We start from the raw sequence: 25,083 nt of genomic DNA, 5'->3' as shown, positions 1-25,083 counted from the left end.
TTTGGATGGAATCCTGGCTAGTGAAGCATCAACTCTCCATCAACAAACACTTAACCAGCAGTGCACAGATGTACAGATGCTTATCACATTACTCAATATGCATGGACCAATTAACCTGAGTGCATGTGGTATTACCATTGGCCATAATTCAAAAGAGATCATGTGATTATCTTTGAACCCAGCACAGGTTTACACCCTGTTTCTTGGTGTATTAAACATCAGAGTGTGTTCGACGATAATCTGCAGTCGTTATCAGTCGCTTTCAAAGAGTTTGGCCCCCTAAAAGATATTGATTTGCTTTCATGCAGCTGATTCTCAACAGCGGCCACACACTTATGGATTACCCTGTCAAGAATCTTGACAGGTAAAAAAACATTTCTAATATTTAGTGTTGAATATTCAGCTTGAACACCAGGATTATAAGAGTGGGATTTGTATTCACAAAAAACTCCCTCCTGTGTGGACTTGAATAGGTAATATTTCAGTGGCCCTGGAGAGAAGGCAGTTTAATTGTGTATACAGAATGTGGGTCATTAACAGTCTTGGAGCAAACGGCTCAGTCGGATACAAGCTTCAGAACAAACTGATGAAATGTTTTGACTGTTGTGTTTCAAATACTTGGCCCAGAGTCTCCACATGTGGGCTGCAGGTCATAATGGTTTACGGTCTATTGTTTACAGTTCTGCTGAATGTCCATTAGATGAGCATGAAAGCCTTTGTGTCATCATCTACAGCTACATTTCTTTATTGCAGAGTTCAAAGCTACGCTGTGGTTTGGTGTATGGAGGAGGAGTCCATTGGGAGTTTTCTTGTCACTGAATAAACATTCTGGCTTTTAAACGGTGTCACAACTGCTCTACTTTCTCTGACTCTATATTCCTCTCTCTCTCTCTCTCTCTCTCTCTCTCATCATGTCCTCATTCACAAGCAGACTAAACTAAATGAATGCAAATATCAGTTATCTCGTGCTGACACTGCATTCCTAGTTTGCTCTCTATAGTAGGTAGTTACAATTTGTATTTCCGATTTATACTTTAAATATCACTATGTTTTGCAATGTGTTGACATTTGTCCGGAAACCTGTTGGCTGTCACATTATTGGTCAGAGTAGAATTTTAGACCTGTGGAACTCCAAGCTGGTGACAACCATGGCCGGAGGCATTATGTTTTTGGGTCTGTCCGGTCCATTCTCATGAACCCGATATTTCAGCAAAGTCTGGAGGGAATGTCTTCAGATTTGGCAAAATCGGTAACCTAGACTCAATGAGGAACTGATTAGAATGTTGTGGTCAAAGGTCAATGTGTTTGGTCATAACTCCAGAATTAGGATGATAATTATGACATTTTCACACAAATGTCAAATTGGATAAAACGATGAAGTGATGACATTTTGGACAGACGTGGATGTAAACTGAATCATGACTGGTTGGTGGAGGCATACAACCGCAATGCGCAAATTCTAGTTTCACCTTATTTTAGTCCAAGGAAAAATGCTATCCCCAATACATAGAACTTATAATGTCTGTGAATAATAGTGCTGTTCTAAACCAATACTATTACTATATACTATACTAATAATTGTTGTTGAGCAAAATGGGCGTGACAGATTTCTTAATCTAAATTCCTTCCAACAGTTGTGAGTGAGGAGACGCAGTCAATCATCTAAAGAGAAACCACAGCTCAGGCAAAGTACAGTAGGAGGCAGCCATGAAGAAAATGGACGACGCATCTACAGGCAGCTGGACTCTAAACAACAACCCTACCTCCTCTGCAGGGAAGAACTCCTGCCATCCCAATCTGAAGGTACTGCACCCGCCTGACAAACCCTTGGTTTGACCTTTTGCCAAACCGTATTTCTTACAGTTCTTGAATATATAACAAAATCTTCTTTTGTTGTGTACTGGTACATTTAGTCACAACTGTGGCATATTGTAAATGGCTTTCCCAGTGGTGTGGTGTCAAATGTGTGCTGGAGCTCCTTTGTTTTCATGTTTTGTGTAAAGACAATACAAACCTCCAATAATACAGAAAAATGATATCTATATCAAACTTGTTTACAGTATTTCCACAATTCATATTTCATATCTTGTAGAATGTGTTTTTTTTTAAGTACTAAAGTTACACAGGCAAATGGGTTCAGCGTTATATACCAGAGAACATTCATAAGCACATGTATCATATGAAGTATTTCAGCCTGAAATGATAGAAGGACCACATGTCTGTCATTTGAGTGGCCTCAAGGGTGGCACACAAATATCTCTCCAATTACTGGGATCACATGTATGTGAGCAGCACAGAGTGCACATGTTGATGAATGTACCCTCCTGTGTGTGAACATCTAAAAGCTATCCATGTCGCCATTTCTGCTGCAGCGGGATCTTTTCAAGCAAGTTGTTTAAAATGTCTAGCTGCTTAACTTAAGACCGCTTAATTGTGTGTGTGTGTGTGTGTGTTGATGCAAAGTGTTTGAACACTTACTGAGTGTTTGAGTTGAGCGTGCTTCATGTTAAGAGGCCTAATGGATGACCATTCAGCTCTCTCTGACCTTTGGACTGGGTATTAAGTTGCTCTGAGAAATTCCATAGACAAAGTTTGTGCTTGAGTAAAAGAGGTCAGATTGGACCTCTTTATTGGATTAGAAAGCACATTGGAGAAAAATGTAAAAGCTGCTTAGTGAAATACCAGGGCAACTACAAGAAACATGCCTTTTTATCCATGTGTGTTCTCCCTCCGTGTAATCTTACAATGAACCTCTAAGCGAGGTGCTTTGAATACAACATGCATTCTAGAGAAAGTGGTTTTGTCTCTTTGTTGCACACACGCGTTGCCTGAAAACCGAGACGAATCTGCAGCCTCATGTTTTGTCTGACTTGAGTCTGGCAAATTCATCTGGTCCCCTTCCGCTTTACACAAATTTCCAGCAAATTGCGATGTGACGGGCCAATCACAACTGTGTCTAACATGCGGCGTGTTTGCGACGATGACCGTACAGAAGAGTGCAACACTCCTTCAGTTAGCTCAGTGCCATGTCACATGTTTTGTTGCTCTAATTGGTTGTAGTTCTATTCAATTGTGTTGAATATATATACATTCGATTTACGCACATCTTTTTGTAAAACCACATCATGACAGCTAAAAAAAAGCAAAAAAAGATGAGAAAAGTACGTTTTAAGATCTGACATGATGTTCCTCACACACCTCACCATGATGGTGGTGTCAGGTTTCTACATCGACATTATTCATGCGGTCATATGAGACACACCGTGCTTATAACCACTTATATTCTGTGGTATGAATGGCAAGTATGCACTTGACATTAGAGCGAAGCCAGCCACCGCATTGAGAGTTTATTAATCAGCCGCAGACCACCCAGGTGGTAGCCATAGCAACACTGACACCTTGTCATTTACATAATCTATAAACAAGAAGTGTTGAATGAATGCTGAGGAAATGTCATTCCACACTTCCCGTTTTTTAAGAGTCTTGCTCAGCTCAGGTTGGACGAGCTCATGGGGTCACAGTTCACGCGACGAAGTTTGAGTGCATTGCCGTCCGCTGTACAGTAGCGATGCTGACAGATTTCAGGTGACTTGAGATTTCCATAAGCATGCTGGTTTTTGAGCCACTCTTAACATACAATTAAGCCTGGCTGAGGGTCATTACTTATGTTATTTAGCATCTACTTAGCCAATATTACATGTGGTATGTGGCATGCTTGATTCTTCACCATCTGCTAATTCATTTGTGCTTACATCTGTTTTCAGTGTTATTTGAATGGTGTGTCTCTTACTGCAGCTGATTATAGAGTCCCTCACTCACTCACCTGTGAATTGTATTGAACATTTTAGAATACATTTAGATTTTTTTTTTTTTGGTATGTATCTTTAAAGTAGATTATTAATTATAACACCATTATTGTCAGAACCAGTGGTTTGTGAAGTCATAGTTGTTTATTAAATGGCAATGGAATAAATTCATTTGACTGAAAAAAATAGGTTTTTTTTGCATGTGCTTCTCTTCCAAGCTTGGGCTATTTTCATCCCTCAGAGTGCAGGCTATTGTTACCTCTCACAGGCTATTGTTACCTCTCACCTGTTTCCAATTATGCTGCATGTCAGTCGGTCTCAGCTCATAGTGCAGTGGATGATTCTGCATCCCAGTGGGTTTGGCTTCTCTAATCCTCTCTTTGTTACTGACTCTCAGTGTCCACAGGTGGCTTAGCGCAATACACTCTCTGGCCAAAGCTCCAACAGACAGCTTTTCCTTTTACAAATGTGTATCTGCCTTGCAAATTCACATCATACAGTTCAAACATATACACTCACTCACTCGGAGAAAAGCATGCACAAAGCCACAAGCTACTGCTTTTTTGTTACAAAATCCCAATATTCATTTTTCTTTCCAGAGTTTGACTTTCCTACTTTTTGTGTTTCCTTTCCACTGTGGCTCTGAGGTGTTTGAACTACAGTGTTTGAACGGCCTGAACTAAATCTAAAAATAATAATAATACAGGTTCATTTGTTCTTTTGAAATTAGAAGGTAGAGGAAAAGTGCGGACCACATAGTTTGACACAACGTCTTCTCTTTCTGTATCTCTCTAGATGTTTCTTGCAGCTTTGTCCTTTGCTTACTTTGCCAAGGCTTTATCTGGCAGCTACATGAAGAGCACAATTACACAGCTGGAAAGGCGATTCGACATCCCCAGTTATCTGATCGGCATCATAGATGGGAGCTTTGAAATAGGTGAGTTTCTCAATTCTAAATAGTTTTGAAGCTTTTCGAATTGATGCATTTAGATCCTTTATGTCTAATGTTTATAGTTTGTTATCCTTTGTTTATATTGTTATAGTTCGGTATATTAATCGTGTACTGTTAAATATTCTTCATGTTGTTTATTCTATAGCTGTATATCTCTCTAGTTGATATGTATATGTATAAATCATTTCCCAATTTGGGATTAATTGAGTACATTTTTCTATCTCTCTATCTATCTGGAAGCTACTGTAAGACAATAATACGTCCCCAGCATGCCAGCAAGCTTGACACCATAACATATATGCATCCCCTTTGAGCTTTGAATAGTCACAGTGGTCGCATACCTAATCAACTCCTAATGAGTGAATAATGCTTTTGTAGGCTTTGAATAAAGGGATTTTGTGATGGTTTTAGTAGTTGCACAACAGACTACGGACAAAACATATAAAAATGTCTGTGCAGTGATCAATATACAGTGTGTAACATGCAGACACATAAAGAAATATCACAGAGCCCACCCTGCAGGATAAATGTGTTTCATGAAAAAGCTGCAGACTGTCTGCTATTATATCCTCAGTTCAAGCCTGAATATAAAGACCTTTCCTCTGTATTTATATGTCCTGAGGGTAGCGATCTTACAGCTGTCAGCGTAATCAAAACAAGACAGTAACCTACTGTACACCTCACAGATCTATCCCTCCATGGTGCTTCTCCATATCAAAGATGGATCAGGGTGTACAAGAGATTGCATCCGTCTATAATGTATCATAGAGGATTGATTGAGAATTTTTTTTTTTTTAAATGAGTTAAATGTTCTTAGATACTTTGTATTTCGCAGACCTTTTCTCATATATATACAATCTTTGAAGAATACTACACTAATTAAAATGCTCTCAACAGAAGGTTTCATGTTTTATGGCTTTTCTGATCTTCTCAACCTTGCAGGGAATTTGTTGGTCATCGCCTTTGTGAGCTATTTTGGTGCCAAACTCCACCGACCTAAGATCATCGCAGTTGGATGTATCTTGATGTCTTTTGGGACCTTCTTGATCGCCATGCCTCATTTCATCATTGACCGGTAGGCAAAGTGTCATGTCTGTATGCAATCACTGCAGCTGACAAACTTTTTGTCTTCAAGCATCGTAAACACAATGTAGTGACAGTATTCCTTGCACTTTGAAAATGATATATGTATTTGTGCTTTACATTGTGAGTATGTAACGATACCGGATGCTTTCACCCTTCCCTTGTTTAACAGTCAAATTGGTATTTTGTACGCAGCTATAAGATCGAAACATCAGTTAGATGGTCTGTGAATTCAACCAATAACCTCTCTCCATGTCCAGCAAGCTCACCTGAGTCCACCAGGGCAGGTGACAGACCTGCTATACTGCCCTCTAGAGGTAAGAGTGGGATTAGCGTGCTTGGTAAAAAACACATTGCTTATTTCTTTATTCACAATTTGCCAAATTACCAATACTATTTGTGCATTATTTCCAATACAATGCCAAGACAGGATTTAGACCACCACAGTAAACTAGTCTACTTTGACATTGCTGGAGTTGTCTCGATGTGATGTGTTAGACCAAAACTAGCTTTCTTATCATGGTTAATAAGAATAACAAGAATGTAGCAATATTGACTATACAGAGGCAGGCAAAGAATGCATTAAGTTCATTGTATTTTTGTTCATATTTAGTACATTTTTGAGGTTTGAATTTTAAATTAAAATTTTTCCTATTTGATTTTGAACTGTAGGCTGTGAGCGAGAGTCCAGTGTTTCGATGTGGGTCTATGTCTTTCTGGGAAATGTCCTGCGTGGGATTGGAGAGACTCCAGTGCAGCCTTTGGGCATCTCCTATATTGATGACTACGCACAGTCAGAGAATGCTGCCCTCTATATTGGTAATGCATTTTACTCACTGGCTATAGCGTTGCACCATACCAAGATTACTTCAAATCAATGTAATTCAGAACGGATTTTCTTTGAATTTGTATAATTGAACAAAAGGGTTTTATATTAAAGAATTGTGTTTTTCAGTATGTATTAGTAGGCATATAGGATGTACTAAGGATTCAGGTGACAACATGTTTAATACATACAGGCTACTGCTTAAAGCACTAGAATTACCGCCTCATGGTTGTATGGCACCGCCAACAAGTTATGTTGCTGTTTACATTCATGTCTGTCCAAAGTGTCATCACTTCATCATTTTCCAGACATTTATGTGAAATTGTCATAGTTAGCATCTGAATTATTGAGTTATGGCCAAAAACATGTTTTGTGAGGTTCCAGTGACCTTTAAAGTTCAAAATCTAATCTGTTCATCCTTGAGTCCAAGTGACTGTTGAAGAAATTCCCTCCATCGTTGCTGAGATATCACCTTCACGAGAATGGCATACGGCCGGACGTCCAGACGGACAACCTGAAAACATAATGCCTCCGACTGCGGCTGTTGCCAGCGGGGAGGCATACAAATAGACTTCAATTGACTGCATTATTCAATGGAATGTCTTAAAATACCAAATAAAAATAAATCTTAAAAGTCAAAAAATTGCTGAATTGAGTCCAAACATGTTATGCTTTGTTTGTATGCTAGGAGGTGTTGAATGCGGTTAAATGAAAATACACGTCTTTGTTGGCTATTCTAGGATGTGTCCAAACTATATCAATCATCGGTCCCGTCTTTGGGTACCTGCTGGGATCGCTGTGTGCCAAGATCTACGTTGACATTGGATATGTGGACATGGGTGAGTAAGCTGTCATCTCTCTGATAAGTTGTTCAGAATTTGTTCACACTGCAGAAATGCACTCACACTCCTCCGTGGAGAGTTGGATTTAGAAATTGGCTGTTGTACACGACGGTGTTAAAGCTGTGTACGACACAATACACCTGGCAAGAGGAAATGAATTAGGGCAGGGTAGATGCTGTGATACAGCGTAATCTGACTGGGAAACACTTTGAAGCTGTTGTAAATACAATACAAGTCAGGAGACGTCTATTTGGTTCTGAACTGCGGTATTTGAATGTCTACCGCGGTCTAAAGTTTATAGCGTATATGAAGCGCGTTGAAACGGACTCTGTATAATTCACCTTGCCTTGCCGTAAAAAGTAATATAACTAAAAACAATTTACATTTTTTGTAAACATACTTATAGTAAATGGTAAGCAAATTAAAGAAATGTAATCTGCATCCTGTCCTGACATGGTTCTTTTCTCGTCCCAGAGACGGTGACCATCACCCCTGGTGATGCCCGCTGGGTGGGGGCATGGTGGCTGGGCTACCTGATCGCTGGTACCATCACCCTCATGTCTGCTGTTCCTTTCTGGTTCCTGCCTAAATCACCGCCCATGCCTGTGGACAAACACGATACCAGCTGCACTCCAGAGCAAACCAGGTTTATCAAAGATTCCCCAACCATGGAGCACAAGTTCAGACCCGAGGAGCCGGCTAATTTACATCAGATGGCCAAAGGTATGATTATAGTCACAGCAAGTTGTAATGTTGGAAGATTTGAATGTTAAGTAATGGCATCGTAATCTGAATGCAGTCCGGGGAATCTTTAGTGATGTTAAAACTTTCCCTTTTACTGCTATCTTTTGCCGCTACTTTCTATATTTCCTTTATTAACCCACAGTATTCTTACATTCCTACACCAACCCAACTTTTTAAAGAAATGTTATTTCTTCTTATGAATGTAAATTGTCCTCAGAACAATCCAATTAAACTAAAGTTTCGTCCTTTTAAGCATGTTTGAGGGTGTCATTTTGAAGACCATATGCTTGTTATGAAGGCAATAATCTGTGAATTAAGAAAAACATAAAAGAAATTCTCACATGTGTTTGAAGAGGAAAAGCCTACATTTCAAGTGGTTTTCATAAACTTCCCCACACAGAATTTGTGCCCACGTTGAAGAGTCTCCTTGGAAATCCGGTTTACATCACCTTTTTATGCGTGACCATCATTCAGTTCAACTCTCTCATCGGGATGGTCACCTACAAACCAAAATACATCGAGCAACACTATGGCCAGTCAGCGTCAAAAGCCAATTTTCTCATGGGTGAGCAGAGTGTTTTGATAATTCATAGTGTTTACCTTGTTTGGATGACTTTTGTTGGGTCATTTTATCCTTGTAGATGAGTCACATGCTTGTCCAAAGCCTGTGTTGCTTCATGGAAAGAAAAGTATTAAAGGATGCAAAGTGATATGATCTACATGGTCATCATAACAGTTTCATGAGCCAGCTTTTGATGCATTTTTTTTATCTTCGATGGCTTCGATGTGCCAGTCAGGTTTACTGAAATCATTGGACAGTTTGGCATTCGTTTTTTTTTAAAAGCACACAGATTAATGAGACCAGTTATAAGGTCAATGTTATGGAATTGGAGATGATGTAATAACAGCGTTTTCCTCCACATAACAGAATGAGTGAGGAGAGTGCTGCATGATGAGAAATGCATTTCTATCCTCTCTACCAACAAAAGTCATTTTCATCTTTTACAACATGACTGCAGTACACTTTACATGAAATATGAATGAGATTACTTTCATATGAATGAGTGCTCTTTCTTTGATCCCTTTTGGGGAGCGATGTTGCTTATTCCTGATGTTTCTTGACAAATCTGTTTATATTCTCCGGCTTGGCAAGGCACGATCAACATCCCGGCTGTGGCCCTCGGTATGTTCTCTGGAGGGGTTGTCATGAAGAAGTACAAGCTGGGTATCATGGGAGCAGCTAAATTTACCTTTGGGACCTCGTTGCTGGGCTACTTCCTGTCGCTCATTTTCTTAGTCATGGGCTGTGAAAACTCCAAGGTGGCAGGCATCACAGTCTCATATACCGGGTATGTGGTGTCTTGATGCATTTCCCTCATATGTGTAGTGTAAGGTAAACAAAGGTTAAAAAAAAGAAAAGGTAACATTCAAAAGAAGGAGCTAGGTTTGGATATAGGGAAATTCTACAATAAATCAGTACGGCTGAGACACTTTCTGTGTCTCTATTTTCATATTCCATGCACATTGATGTGGTTGTGGCTTCCATATTTGATACATTTTTTAAGAGAGCTGTCAATAATATATGCATATTCTTCATGTTGTCCCATGCAGAGTGGAAGGCTTGTCTTATCAGGAACAGTCTCTCTCCTCTGACTGTAACTCGGGTTGCTTGTGCTCAAGAAGGGAGTGGGATCCGGTGTGTGGAGAGAACGGGATCACCTACGTGTCCCCCTGCTTGGCTGGATGCACCTCCTCCACCGGGGCCGGCAGAAATACGGTCAGACACCCACCGCTGATTTCATGCCACATCCTTATTTCTCAGTTTAACTGTTCACTAACAAGTGCAGCTTAATATTTGGGCTTAATTGCTGTGATTCTTTCCTATCACGCCTACGGATGCCAACAGAGTAGCACATGACATTTCAGTTGTATTGGCGTGACTATTTCCCCTCAAGACAAGAAGTGTTTCCTGCTGTGCTGCAGCTCATCTATCATTCTTCTTTGTCAGGTGTTTGACAATTGTAGTTGTGTATTTCTGGCTGACACCCAACAAGGCAACTCAACGGCCACTCTGGGCCAGTGTCCACGCAGAGACAGCTGTGACAAAATCTTTCCTTACTTCCTGGCTCTGTCTGTGCTCAGCTCCTTCATCATCTCTCTTGGGGGAACACCCGGCTTCATGCTGCTTGTCAGGTCCGTCGACAACCCTCCTTGTGGAGACACTAGACTCATTACACATGCAGCCTGTTGTTGGAGCAATACATCATGTTGGCATTCTTGGAAAGATGACACTTCCTGCCGTATCAGCACATTTTAATCATTTAGTATTTTCAGTGGAGATATTTCCAGAAGTTGATGTATTTCCAGAAGTTTGCTTTATAATATTTTTACTTTTTGCCTTCAAGTGTAAATCATTGTTTTTCTCAAAGTTTTTGCAAGGTTTAAGAGTTGAGTCTCCTTAAACCCCTCAGTCTTGTCTCTATAGGTGCATTAAGCCTGAGCTAAAATCCCTTGCTCTTGGAATCTACACGTTGGCCACTCGTACCCTCGGTGAGAACCATGTGTGTGTGCGTGTAGGTGTGTGTGTGTGTGTGTGTGTGTGTGTGTGTGTGTGTGTGGAAATTATAAATTGAAAATCATCATTCAATATTTAAAAAAATGTTCAGGATCCTATGTGTGTTTTAGAAACCTATTTAAAAAAGCGTCACTATAATCTTTACAATAAGTACACCAATAACACCCTTAATGTGCTCTTTGTTTAAAGTAACACGTTATTTTTAATTTTGAACAGCTGGAATACCTGCCCCAATATACTTTGGAGCCATTATCGACACAACATGCCTCAAATGGGGAATCAAGATGTGTGGAGGAAGAGGGGCATGCAGAATATATAACACCTCAGCTTACAGGTAATTTGATGTGTAGGGCTTTTGTTATAAAATGCTGTATGTGATATCCACTAGGATGCCTTCTACAACTAAAGTTTACTTTCAAACATAACAAAACCTCTATAACCAAGATGCTTGCCCTGCATGGCTGCAATGCTTATAAACAAAATGATTAGATGGACTAAAAATAGAGAAACATTGTTGCTATTGTTAGACCCTTACCACTAGTGGTACACATGTATAAAGCATACGTTTGCTGCCACTGAGCTTGACTCTTTCCCAGTTTGTCCCTTAACAGTACAGCCTTTTTTTTTTTTTTTTTTGCAGGCTAGTGTACATGGGCCTGACTCTGGGCTTAAGGACAATCTCCTTCCTTCTCTGTATTTCAGGCTTTGCTCTACTCAAAAGACATATAAAGAAGGAGGAGAAAAATGCTCTGACCAATGGGAGTGCAGAGTTGGAGTCACTAAGGAAAGAAGAGAAGAGTTCCATACACTGTGAGCAGTTTGTACTGGCCTTGGACTGCAATCCTGACAGAGAGACTCACTTGTGAGCCTCAGCACCAGCTCTTCTCTTCTGACTCCGCTCCATGGAGCATCTCAGTCAGATGCATAGAGAAACACAAACTGTGGACACTTTTAATAGCATTCAGAGTATATATTTGAACGGGATTTGTGGAGATGACGAGTCATTTTAAAAACAAAATATACTATTTCTGGAATGTATATATGTGTTTTTCATGATTGGAAGACTTTTGTAGAAAAAAAAGAATGTAATTGTGCTGTATTTTCTATGTTGGTCTTTGTTTTTATGAATAAATTTGATGAAATACATTTTGGGATTCAACATATATATTAAAGGTGCAGTGTATAGAATCTGGCGGCATTTAGAGGTGACGTTGCAGATTGCAGCCAAACGTTTAGGAGAACTACGTTGGCTGATGCAAAAATGCAAAGTTAGTGTCTTCTGTGAACAAATAAGGTCAACGAGCCGATCAAAGCTTAAGCAGCACAGCAGCAGCTAAAAGACTTTCCCGTTGGCAAACTGGGAAACTTCCTGTACAGATGTAACAACAAAGCATCCCTTCACTGAGATTAAACCATTGTTTGTGTTAATGTGGTATCAGCCTTTTCAGAGACATCATTTTTTACATCAAGAGACACACTATCTGGGGTTTTCAATGTTTATTTTTCATGCTCATGTTCATATACCAACCAAACTGTCACAAATGTCAAATTATGCATATTAAGGTTTTAAGGTAGATCTGCCTTTCCAGGATGCTTAGTAAAGTTAAAAGGCAGATTACTTAAATTATTTCATTATTATCTGTTATCAAAACAGACACTGATAATCAGCACATCAAGTCAAGGGACAAGTGTGCTTATCTCACTGAAAGAAATTAAACAACTTTCGTTGCAAATCTTTGCGGAAACTGGTGCACAATCTCTCTACATTGCAATTAGCATAATAAAATAATAGCATAATGTATTTCTGGGATGTTGTCAGGTATTAATCATAATTAAGAGTTAGCATAAGCATGAGACCCTGAGCCAAAATTGAAATTCGTACACTTTTAAAACTGAAGAGTAACAAATACATATTTCATGTTCATGGCAAATACTTTAGTAAGATGATGTTTTCAGCATGTGAGAAGTTGACATGCTCCTGTTTATCCGATAGCTTGGCCTACTGTCTGTTTAATCTCATCAATTAAAATATGTGACTCAGTTTAAACTTAAAAAGAATTTCACATTTGTAAAAGATAATACAAACCATTGCTTCTGGTGGCCCACTGCATATGGCACACAGTTTTAGGAATATGAAAACAATTGTCACTGTGTTCCTGTGGTTACTGATCCTTTTTGTCTGCAGGACTCTGGCGATTCTGTGGATCAAGTACAAGATTAAAAACGCTTCATACACTCCAGTATTAGGTGGGTTAATATACAATATGTAGCTTGTGATTGTGTGTGTGTGTGTATGTGTATACTATACCTGGAGTTGATGATGTTCTGTCAATAGTCTGTCATACTCTTGTGCTAAACCTTTGGCCTGCCTCCTCATGGCCTCCACTTCAGCACGAGGCTTGCGCACAGCTACACACACAAACGGTACTTCATCTATCAATCTACCTTAGAATTAGCTTCTAGTGCTTTATATTTTTAATAATCATAGCTTTTCATGAACATTTTACTATAAGAACATTTCTTTGTTTTTAAAAAGTTGAACTGCAGATCAACCCGTATGAAGGAAGTGATGATCACTCACCCTCCTCAGCAACCTTCACTTGATCTGCCAGCTTCTCAGCTTCCAGCTTCAGTTGCTGGTTTTTTACTGACATGGCTTTTTCCTCATCCAGGAGAGCCTGAGCACAACATATTCTCCTTGATTACCAACAGCAGACAACAGAGCACATATAGAATACAAATCACTATGTCCTCTGTGAAAATACAGTATGTAACAATGCCTACACACTTTAAAAGGTGTACATGAGTCACAAAAACGCAAAGTAATGTTATACTAAATGTACAATATGAATTGCAGTAGATATTACACATTGGGGAAGTTGAGGAAAAGAACAGGCTTTAGGACTACTGGACAAAAAGAGTTTTAGTTCTGCCGTCAGACTCTGATTAACTCTTACTTTTGTGAGCATCAAGTTGGCGTCCTGGTGCAGCTTGGCTGCTTTGACAGCACTGTCCATCTGTGCCTGAAGTCCTGCACTGTTCTCCCCCGTGACGGCAACCTGGTTTAGCAAGGTGACAATCCGACGCATGACACTGTGATGGAGTACAGGAAGAGATGAGAACCGGAAGAAAAGGCAGGGCCTCAGAAAGTGAAGTGGACAGTTGTGTGGAATGGTAATGTTTGTCTTTGACGAAGGCCCCAAACACTTAAGCTGAATAAATGTGGAAGGAAATAACACTAACAGCCAGAGGAAGAGAGAGAAGCCAGATATGTAGAGGTTCCTCTGGGCTCTGAACAGCTTCATGTGGACATTGTCGTACAAATTTGGGTTCACCTTGGCATCGTGCATGGGCTCAGGACCTGAGTACTTCTGTACCTCACGGAGAGCATCTGAGGGTGGGCAGGGGGACAGAAGCATGAATGAGCTGGACTGACAACATGCTGTCAGTGTACTCAGTGTTATTCGATGTCAACCATGGCAGGTTGCTTACCCAGGAAGAGAACAATGAGAACCATGATCATGGTAAAAAAGCATTTGTTCCAATATGGAGATAACCAGTTCCATATTCTCCAGCTGAAAACGGAACGCCATCTACAAAGTAGGGAAAAAGGCCATTGTGGGTGAAACATAATACACATTAGATCTACCCTGGAAGGACATGCATGCACTCTGCTGGTGATTTGTGTGAAGTGGCTCGTTCATTTTTCTTATTTACAGTCAGACTCTTGCATCGGACCTTTTTTTTAAATTATTATTATTTGTTCAGAAAACGGGCCTGTGCACAGGAAGCTGAGGACGAGTTGCTGAATGAACTTTTGATCATGTTTTGGGTTTGTGAGTTAAATTGCAGTACCTCCGTGCTGATATGAAGGGTATGCACAAGATTAGGTTGACTGCTATCTCTGCATAGAGGAAGAAAGCCACAGCAGTCCACTGGAGAGTCATTGTGACTGTGATTTCCTGAGGAGATATACAGGTTTCATTAGCTCCATGTACACAATGTATTACATATCTGGATTGCATATTTCAAAGCACAAAAAAAAATATTTCCATATCGTTCTATTCCTCCATTAGATAGTAGCAACTAACGTTAAATTACAACAGCAATCATTCCCCCATAAACAAATGGCATTGGAAGAATACATACTAAACTATATACAGTATATTGTACTATATGCTACTCATATTGTAAAGTGACTTTTTTTTTTAGCACACACAAATGTTTCTGTAAGACTGCTGCATGAAACAGGCAATCTGCAGCAGGCATTCACAGTCCATTTGCTATTTAAAGGCTTTTACCTCTAAATATATTCTTACTCCTCAGCATTAGTACGAGTGGCGTATTCTGTTTAACAGCAGGAGGTGGTCAATCTATTCCAAAGCAATGAACAGAGTTGCTGCCTTACCAGACAAAGTTGTGCGATCAGAAGAATGGGAAAGTCCAGACACGCATGCGCTCACACACATTTACAACAGCTGCTGGTGAGCATATAAGGGGCTTCGGCCCCTGAAGAATTCTCCACTGTCGATATCATTGGTCTGCCACTTTGGATTTGTTAAAGATCACAACTTAACAGATCAATCTAAACAAAGGGTTTGATTTCAGTGAGTGCAAGACTTGTCTTACATGATGTTTTCTTCTTCTCCACTTTATCTTTTGTCTGAGTGTGTTTGTTGATGTCTTCTCATGTTTCATGTCATGGTACAAAAATAGTCATGTGAGGGAGGGACACTCAGTCTCTTTTATTAAATAATAACTAAGCCTTGGTGTTCAATACTTATCCCTAAACCACTAAAATAAACAAGCACATCTCTTATATACATATATACATCTCTTTGGTTATGCTGTTATTCGGACTGGGCTTTTTCTGCCCAGAAGAAGCCAAACAAATGTCCACAAGAGGGCGATGGTTATCCAATGACATAATATAGCTTGAGCACAGTGGCTGGAAGCAGCAAGTCCTGTATTTTCTGCAGTTATTGCAGTGAATTCAATCCAAATATTCCCTGTGTGTCAAGGAGATATACAAACAGCTGACAGTGTGGATAAAGGGCTCACTGTGTACACACCAGCTGACTATAAATAGTTGTCACTGAAATAGCAGATATAAACTCATTACAAAAGCGTATTCATTACAAAAAGACTTGAAAGGATTGCTCTTTTTGTGTCTTTGTGTGCCTTTTGAAAAGGAACACAACCCTCTATTGGCTGGCTCGTCTTGCACATAAACAGATAAATTGCATGGGTGTTGCGCATCAATAACAGAGACCGAGGGAATTCTGGAGTGCAGCCTTCAGTACACTCTTCTTCCTCTTCAAAAATGAGTTTTTGTTTTGTTTTTTTCCACCGAATTCAGCTCCGATGACTGTTCTGTGTGTTTTCCCCCTCTGCGCTGTATTCAGCTTGCAGAGTGTATTCACACGGGCTTCCTCTGTGAAAGAGACTGATAGCTGCTATCCTCTTTGACTGCATGTCTCAGGAGTGCTGAGGAGCAAAATGTTTACAGCTGCACCCTGTGATAGCTTTTTGAGAGTGGCCAAATGACTGTAGCAGAAACTGAATGCGCTTTGATTGCTCCCCTCTCCTCACCATCTCTGAGGTCGCAGCTCAGGAGACTGAAGAGTCATTACAGCAAAATGCCTGCAATAAGCAGATGGTCAGGCTATGGTGATGGTGTGCTCGCTGGAGTGTTGTAACCTGTGAGCTCCATTCATTTTAGTTATTGCCTGTCTATACACATTTGACAGGTACAGCAGTCAATGTGACAATGCATATGGACTTCATAAATGATCTCTTAAATATTACATGTACGGTTGTTTTCATATTGTTTAGTTTTTTTCTTTTGATGCAGGGAAGTATGCATAAACTCCTGCCTGATTTGTGAACCAAGGGCATTCTGCCAACTGAGGAAACATAGGCCCTTTTGAGTATTTTGTGTGTAACATGGGCTCTACACTGTGCTGCTTGTGCCCAGAATGCCTCCACAGAGAGGCGGCGACCAACTTTTCTCATGTATATCACAATCCCTCACCTTGTCCCAGAGGAGTAGCACACTACCCTGCCAAGGATTTCTCATTTCAGTGGCTTGTATCCTTGGATCTTATCATCCCAGTCACTACACAAACTTGTGACTGAAGGTTGGAACATAAATCAACTTTTAAATTGAGAGCTTTGCCTTCAGGCTCAGGTTCTTTTGCGACTATAATGGCATGGCATCCTATACCTCATGCAATTTGGTACTATTCTGGTCTATCTCAGCCACTATGTTGTGCTCATTTGTGAGCAACTCAGTCAACATTGTGTGTGAGGCAGCACCCTCATGTTTAGTTTAATAACAAGAGCAGTTTTCTTGTGCAACATGGTGAAATCTGGTATTATAGAGGAGGCAGACTGAAAATATGAATAGAGGATGAATAACTTCATTTTGTGTTAGTTAGAGCTGCAGTATCAGCTGTATACTGTACACTGCATGCCTAAAAATGAGTCAATAAACATAATATTGAAGCCGTATTTTGTTGATGCCAATCAACAAGCTACTATGAAGGACCAGTGTCTCTACCCGATCGCTATATTCTAGCGATCGGTGTTAATTATTTAAACTTTAGTTTCAGCTCAATGTTGGCTGCACAACAGAATTTCAAGTAAGGAGGTTTGTTGTTTTGTAAGGAAATGCACATTAGTAGTCGGAGTGTAAGAAAATATAGATACACTTGAGTATCACGATATTATGTTTTATGATCCTCTATCGATTTTGAAATCAAATATTTTCAAAATCAAATATTTTTGGCAAAGGGAGGCGTAAATAATATGCCTCCCTGTGTGGAAGGACTGGGATTGTTATTTTACTTGTGCTTGCTTTCATAAATTTGTAGAACAAAATGTAACAAATTAATAAATAGACATACCTTTATTATATTTGTATTTGTTTTCAAAATAATGAATCGGACACCAGCAACTTGATAACAAATGTAAAAAAAATAGCAGGAATTACAGTTCAAGTGTACATATTTTTTATCTAACAACCATTTGGTCAAAACTTAAACAGCAATTAAAATCCAGGAAGTAATGTACATATCGTATATGAACATTAAATTGAAAAGATCGGCCCCATTGCCACTGATACTCGGTCCAGCTTTTTGAGTGTATAATGGCCCGATAGCGGTATTGGTGCATCCCTATATCGCGGTTTGTTCTTTATACTATAACAGTTTTCCAAAAATTTGACATAACAAATCGGAATATATCGCCTTGCTTACAGTATCGCAATACATTGAATCGTAACCCTTGTATCATGATTCATATATCGCCAGATTCTTGCCAATACACAGCTCCAGTTGGTAGTCGGTTAACTTTTCTTTTAAAGTTTTCATATATTCAGGCTTGTGACTTGTTCATGTTAAAGAGCCAGCTTGTGCTCACCTTTTATACTGATGATTCAACCATAATGAGTTTTAAGTCCATTCAAGCCACACACTGTCTAAGGAATAGGACCTTTACTTCAGTAGCCCTGGACACTCAAAATAACTTCTGCCACTTTGCAATTCTATTGTGACATGAGGGTATTTGAAGGAGAATGGAATATATTTAAAATGTATTGGTCTCTTTTGGCTTTAATAATACAAATCTTGTAACCTTGTAGTGTCTCCAGCTGCCAGGCTGTGGTAGTGAGCTCTGTTGTGGTGGTCCCATTCATATCTTTTCATGTGGAGAGAGAGCTGGAGGGCAGCAATCTCCTCTCTGCTGTGTCACCTCTCACACCGATGGTTGACACTCGGTCACTGCCTGATAAAACAATTGGAATGACACATAGCTGCATGCACATATACTGTTTGGACATAGCTGCACTTGCTGGAGTATGCACACGTTGCTGAATAGATGCACACACAGACAATCACACACACACACAGGGACTGGGCATCCAGCCATGTCGGCACTTCTGACTTTGTTTTGTCCTTCACATTTTTTGGTTTAGTGAGATAAGACTATGCTAGGCGTTGCCTTTGTCTGACTCACATTTCCTAAAGGAGGATTTCACAATATAATGGCACATTTCATCAAATGTAACATTCTTACACACTAAACAGTCTCTATTACCATGCTTCATAACATAAGCATTTATTGTGCTATGGACAATTTGTGTACATATAAATTCCATGATTTTTCTTTTTTCTATTACAATACAACAATATTTTATATCGTCCACTTTGGCATGCATGTAAGTAGCCTTTTCGTGTTTGCCCAGTTGGATAAAGTTGTTCACTGATGTAGACTGCATATTAAAGAAGAACACTTCATTTATCATTAAACATCTGCGCTGGACTGATACTGACAGAGGGGAGTAATTTACACAGCATTGATTCAGACCAGTGTGTTATTTTCCTCCAACACCACACAATGATGCCATTAAGGTCACAGGAGGTAGAGGTTATACCCCGTTGTCTGCCTCTGATTCCTGGTTTCTATCTGAGCCATAGATTTTCTTGTACAGAGCGTGTATGTTGTGGATCAGAGTCATATATCTTCCATCTCTGTAAAGTGTCCTTCCATCTCTACAGTACATGTGGCTTGGTGAGAGTAACATTTGGAAAATGACCACGAGCAACAATTTGTCAAGCTGCGCTGGCTGGTGTGCTCGATTCACTTTCTTCTTCTCTACGATAGCAGAATTACAGTTGAGTGTTTGCTGACCTAATGCAATAGAGGCTCCATACGGACGGAGTAATATGATTTCCCAGGCTTTTATTCTGTGTCTGCGGCTGGATAGAGAGGAGCCCTAAAGAGATGGCATCTGAATCTGGGATGGCTGCCTGGGCAAAAGGGGGAGGGACATAATGTATGTGATGGGGACAGCAGTAAACACCAGCCTTATTGTGGAGTATAGGGGAGAAGGAGAAGGACACATCAGGGTCAAGTGATTCTATTAAGGCTCACAGTAAAGCGTCATTGAAGCTTTGTTATTGAGTATGGTAGTATATTGACCTATTTTTTTTCTCTGCAGGTCACCTCGGGTTAGAGGTCTAGTGGCAGCCTGCTAATCCGTCCAATATGCTAACCAGCAGCGCTCGAGAGATGGCAGCCGTTTGTAAATGTCTACATTAAAGTGGTCCCGTGTGGGCCAACATGAAACTACACACAGTCAATATAATAGCAATCATAACAATAAGGGTAGATGATGGTATCTTCTGCTCAGTTCAGAGTATGAACATAAAAGACAATGTTGTAAATGCTTGCCCCTCACAATATTCTTTTATTTGGAATGATATACATATTAAAAGGAGACACATGAGATTAGACGATGGTGTAAATTGTACAACTTTTGTTTAAGTTATTAGACACATGCTTAACAGGGCATGTTTATGTACGTCACGTTGATTTTAAGCTTCACTAACCGATATTTTACAACATTATAAGTCCTTAATAAGCCATTAACTCAATAAGCATGTCAACGCTCTGTTGCATTTTCTTTGCGTTGGATGGTCAATATCAATAATTCCTTAATGCAGCTTAGAAATGAAATGAAATGTTCTCATGATAATGAGATTGAGACAAAATGAAGGTCACTGGTCATTGTCTAATGTCCTAAACAACATTTTACAATACAACTCTAAGCTCTGGATAACAGTTTGGTAGAGATCCGGTGTTTAAGCTGAATATTTCAAATGCGCACTGGAGCACAATGAGGGCTATTTTAAGTAAAAGCGCATCCACTCTGATATTGAATCAGTGTTATTTGTGGCGTAAGAGGTTTAGAGTTGTTGCTCTCATGAACGGATTTTTCCCCAGTTGGAGAAACTACTGAGCCTGTTGGTGCCTTTTATAGGTTGGACCAAGGTTAGGTACGTCATCTACCTCTGCCAGAGCCAGAATCCAAACAAATATAGCGACAAGCGTCAATAAAAAAGGTGGAGCTATCCAGCCTGTGAATAAAAACAGTTTACACCGCCATGCGTTGAAGGCATTTCTTTAAAAAAAAAGGAGTTTGTGCCATTCTCCCCAAGAGAGTTAAGTAAAAGTTTAGTGCTACAAAAGATGTAGTACTTTCAAGCTAAAGGAGCTGACAGGTTTGGCGTGTCATGTAGCTCGGTGTGCAAAGTGGCTGTAAAATAGCAAATAGTTAACGTTGCTCTAAATATCACAAAAGCATCATCTGACATTAATGAACATGACAATGTTGAAGCTAACTGCTCCTATCCAGTACTCACACAGCTTCAGTTTTGACTGAAAATGACATCAAGAGAACGGATACATCAAGCTCAGTGATTAGTGAGAGCAAAATACCCCCCCCCCCCCAAACAGAAAAAGACAAGAAACAAGAAGCGAGTGTCAGACTGAATAATGCCGTATTAACAACGTGGCAGTTCAGTCAGAACATCGTGCTATGTTGGTTGTGCTTGTGCTTTTTTTTGTTTAGCCAGTGCCGGCTGCACCCCATGATAAAAAACAAATTGTGACCTAGATAGTGTAAATTGTATTGGTCTTTGAGAGGTCATTTTAAAAAAGGTAATCAATACAAGTGATTTTTTTTCAGTAGCACTGATTAAATTTGGATTAGAACTATTGGAGCAGAGGGCTAAATGATATATTCAGTAGTGGAACACAGCTGTTAGTAGTGAATCATTGTTATGTTGGCAATGGGAATAAGTCTATACATTTGTATATTGATGCACCGCCTATGACGTTTCCCCACTGAAAGTTGGAATCATACTGTTTACATGTGTTTGTTAAATCTATCCTCTGGCTCAATGTTTCATCTCATAGGTTATTTTCCCTCCCCTGTCGACTAATCTGTTGCTGGCTCTCATCCCATCTCCTCTCTCAATCACAGGCATGCCCTCAAGGTACCGTGACATCCACACTGCCTATTTACTGCAGGGCCATAAAGAACCTTGCCTGCATCAATATTCCCATATCAGCCCTCTCTGTTGTGCTACAAACCACACACTGGTCTGGCAGCCAGAGAAGCATCTGATCAAGGTTGTGTAATCGCTCTGGTTGCCAATAGCCCTGCGCTCTTAGTATCTAAAGGGCTCTTCAATTTTCTTTTACTGTCCCTGAGACAGCAAAGGCGTAATGAGCTCATTCCTGAGATAAACTGTGGCATACAGTGTGCATATGCATTTGTGTGTGTGCTCCTTTATGCGTGCATGTGACTGCACTGCACAGTATATATCCACATCTTAGAGAGAATGTAATACTTGACCCAGGGATTGTAATGAAGTGAGCTGCCAGGCTAGCTGAGCATGGCTTTATATGCTAATGGGTATTGTAACTTTTCATCTAGATTCGGTATTAGAGCGCAGCCTGAATGTAATAAGCTGACAGCTTTTTTTTCTTGTTATTACCACTGACATTTTTCTGCATTTTTCTGAATATATTATTCCTACTTATTTAGGACAAGTTGAGCCGAAAATATCAGGCTGGCTGAATTATAATCTACCCGCAACAGCCACCTGGGAAATACAGTTTCACTATCGTATTCCTTGATAACCAAAGGAGGACACGCACTACTGGTAGACATACAAAGGCAGGGAAGAAGAACTTCATTATCTGTTATTGTGGATTGTAAACAGAATCTTTTATAAGGCTTCAACATTTTTGCAGTAGTTCTTTATTGCAGTTATGGATTTGCTTATTTGGAGAGCATTGTTGTTCGGCTTGTGTTATTAAAAACAGACACTTTGATAATACAACAGTTTTCAACATTTTCCTCTAGTTTGATTAAATAACCTCTTTATGAAAACATAACCTCTGAGGATTCACTCAGGTTTAAAACAATATTTGTCATCATTTTTGTGCACTGTGTTTAGTATGTGCTCTCCCTGTCCCAGCGTAAAGTCATGCTCAATTCATCAAACCAAAATAAGGCAACTGTATATTTTCCACTTGGCTCAAAGACGCGACTGGTAAAGTAAAACAGACTATGCTTTGATTATATCTGTTTTTTGTCAAAGAGGTGATGAGAGCCATGGTCTTCTGTTGTGTCTATGGAATGCGAGTGTTCTTCTTTAACTCTAAAAGCAGTGATTGTGAACAGTACCCCATAGCTTTACGGTTATAGCAACATAACATACATTACTTTTGCGGCTTCCTCTCCATGCCTGTCTCTTTCCATGTTTGACCTGTCTGCCTTCCCTCAGAGGGCTCCCAGGCAATAAGGTCAGTGGTCACTGGGAATTGCAGGTCTGGTTCTCAGAGCAAGTGGCATGGTGATGAATGGTTGTAATCTCACAGTTGTTACAGGAATCGCAAACACTGAACTTGGGGGAAGGTAGAATAGGAAGCTTTTTGCTGCGTTGGGTAGGTGAACACGATATTTATTATAAATATACATAAACATAGTACTTCCTACTTCTTTCTCTCTATTTAAATACCTTGTTTACCCTATACTGTACATGTATTATGTATGTACACAATGCTCTGTATGTTGCTACCATTACAAAAAGCCATGCAATATCTACAGTATATAGTCTATCTATGAAACCTACATTTGTTCTCAATAAATAGTAATAAATTATCCACCTCTTGTCTTTGTACATTCTATTGCACATATTATTTACATTACTGCTTTGGATTAACATGTTCCCTTTTTCATCATGACCTGATGTCAGTTTTAGCTGCTTTTATTGACTGTATACCATAAAGACAATGAGATCCTTCACCCCACGTCCTCAGACGACAGACACTTCTGTCGAGCGTCTTTGTCCTCAAATGTCACCTTTTTGTTCCTCTTTGGGTCGATCCAGGAGTTGTGAATAATGGCATTGTTAGGGGTAGGATCCGCCTCAATGATCGAAACCACTCGCTTCTTCATCTTGCTTTTCAAGACTTTCTGGAACTTCTGCCTAGTGAAGGCATAGAGAAGAGGGTGAAAGATAGTCGTCCCATAAGCCATGACCAGGAAGCCCAGTCTCAACTTGACCATGAGGTCACTGGGGCCCACACTCAGGATGACTGTGTTGAGCACTGTGATGGGCGTCCAGCACAGCATGAAGGTAGACACGATCAGGAGGGACATTCTGAAAACCCTCTTTTGGCGCTCTCGCCTTTCTCTGTGGCGCTTAACGGCCCTGCGCAAGGCGATGATGACAGAGACGGAGGTGCGCATGCCCAGTGTGGGCATGCGGCTGCCACTGCTCTGGGATGCATCTGTGGCCTCATGCTGTGTTGTCATGGCTGTCATGGATGGACTTTTTTTCCTGCGAGCCTTCTTCTTCTGTGAAGCGTGGAAACGTGTGCCAATGCGAATGTTGAGTGCCTGCAGGATCTTTGAGTAGGTGATGAGCATGACAACGGTAGTAAAGAAGAAAATAGGAATCTGAGCAAGTAGGTGGTAATAGAGGCCGAGTTCTGTGTAGTACTGGTTAGTGTGGACCACATTCTCCACCACTGTCTGGTTCAGATCAGCCTGGCCCTGGGCGAAGAAGCCCACCTCGATAAAGGGTACGAGGAAACTAACAAAGGATAGCACCCAAATGGCAGACAGCAGGGTCAGGGCGCGGCCCATGGTCAGCACCCGGTTGGCTGGTTTGACTGAGATGTCGTAGCGATCGAGGGTGATGGCAAGCACGTTCGCAGCAGTAGCAACGCTAGCAAAGGAGACGCAGGCTTCATGGAAGCAGCAGACGAGTGCAGTGTCTCCCTCCAGGGAGAGCAACACCACCACGATTGTGAGGGGGATGCAGCACACACAAATTAGCACATCCAACACATGGAGGTTCATAGTGACGATGTTACTGACAGAGCTAATGAGGTTCGACTTCATGCAGTAAAGGGCAAGGACTGTGAGGTTAGAGCTCATGCCCAGGAGGATTTCCAGCATGAGGAAGCCAGTCAGGGAGACCTGGAAACTAACAGGATAGGGAAACGGGCTAGGGCTTGCCGGACTCATGGTGCGGCTGATGGGCTCAGTGTTGTCGGTGACCGTGACGTTACTCATGGTGGCTTCTTGTTCAGGGCAGGGAAGGATATGCATTATCCTGCGTGTAGAGAGAAGAGAAAAAGAGAATTCATGAAGAGGAAAACGAAGAGGTCCATGTTCATGTGCATCCCTAGAAAGTCGTAATTAACACACATCTGAGAAATCTTGTCAGACGTAATGCTGCCAGTTATCAAATGATAGGAAGCGTAATGAGTTTTGAATAAGAAATGCTGAGATCAGACTCTCAGACACGGTGCTAGAACCTTTTTCCTATCAAGCCCTGCAGATTAGATTGTCTCACTACGTACGTGGCATGACTAACTAGTAACTATCT

At 40.4% G+C, this 25,083-nt stretch overlaps 3 protein-coding genes across 4 annotated transcripts; 1 reads left to right on the top strand and 2 right to left on the bottom strand.

Annotated features, from left to right (window-relative positions):
• Positions 1 to 4,601: 4,601 nt before the first annotated feature.
• On the top strand, positions 4,602 to 11,694 carry LOC306698186 (solute carrier organic anion transporter family member 1C1-like; the record flags this gene model as incomplete). The annotated part of the gene is made up of 13 exons (XM_079162398.1): positions 4,602 to 4,743; positions 5,701 to 5,833; positions 6,037 to 6,158; positions 6,514 to 6,660; positions 7,408 to 7,506; positions 7,984 to 8,232; positions 8,654 to 8,818; positions 9,407 to 9,602; positions 9,865 to 10,030; positions 10,262 to 10,446; positions 10,739 to 10,803; positions 11,045 to 11,162; positions 11,469 to 11,694. The coding sequence occupies 13 exons, from the start codon at positions 4,602 to 4,604 to the stop codon at positions 11,692 to 11,694; spliced, it is 2,013 nt and encodes a 670-aa protein (XP_079018524.1).
• A 625-nt stretch (positions 11,695 to 12,319) lies between these two features.
• LOC306698224 (B-cell receptor-associated protein 29-like) lies at positions 12,320 to 15,379 on the bottom strand. Of its 2 annotated transcripts, none has more exons than XM_079162443.1 (8): positions 15,237 to 15,379; positions 14,684 to 14,790; positions 14,321 to 14,421; positions 14,072 to 14,219; positions 13,786 to 13,921; positions 13,410 to 13,506; positions 13,137 to 13,237; positions 12,320 to 13,026 (listed from the first exon to the last, which is right to left on the bottom strand). In XM_079162443.1, exons 2-8 carry the CDS (start codon positions 14,773 to 14,775, stop codon positions 12,991 to 12,993), a joined length of 711 nt encoding a protein of 236 aa, XP_079018569.1. In that variant the 5' UTR covers positions 14,776 to 14,790; positions 15,237 to 15,379; the 3' UTR covers positions 12,320 to 12,990. The 2 variants fall into 2 exon arrangements, with proteins under 2 accessions (XP_079018569.1, XP_079018568.1); XM_079162442.1 differs by having other exon boundaries at positions 15,130 to 15,251.
• An 8,107-nt stretch (positions 15,380 to 23,486) lies between these two features.
• Positions 23,487 to 24,803, bottom strand: LOC306699239 (G-protein coupled receptor 22-like; the record flags this gene model as incomplete). Its single annotated transcript, XM_079163786.1, has 1 exon — positions 23,487 to 24,803. The coding sequence occupies one exon, from the start codon at positions 24,801 to 24,803 to the stop codon at positions 23,487 to 23,489; it is 1,317 nt and encodes a 438-aa protein (XP_079019912.1).
• Positions 24,804 to 25,083: the final 280 nt, after the last annotated feature.

The sequence above is a fragment of the Pholis gunnellus genome (genome assembly GCF_910591455.1).
Source record: "Pholis gunnellus genome assembly, chromosome: 7".
NCBI lineage: Eukaryota > Metazoa > Chordata > Actinopteri > Perciformes > Pholidae > Pholis > Pholis gunnellus.
Note: the sequence above shows the minus strand (reverse complement) of the source record. Positions and strands in the feature narration are given on the sequence as shown.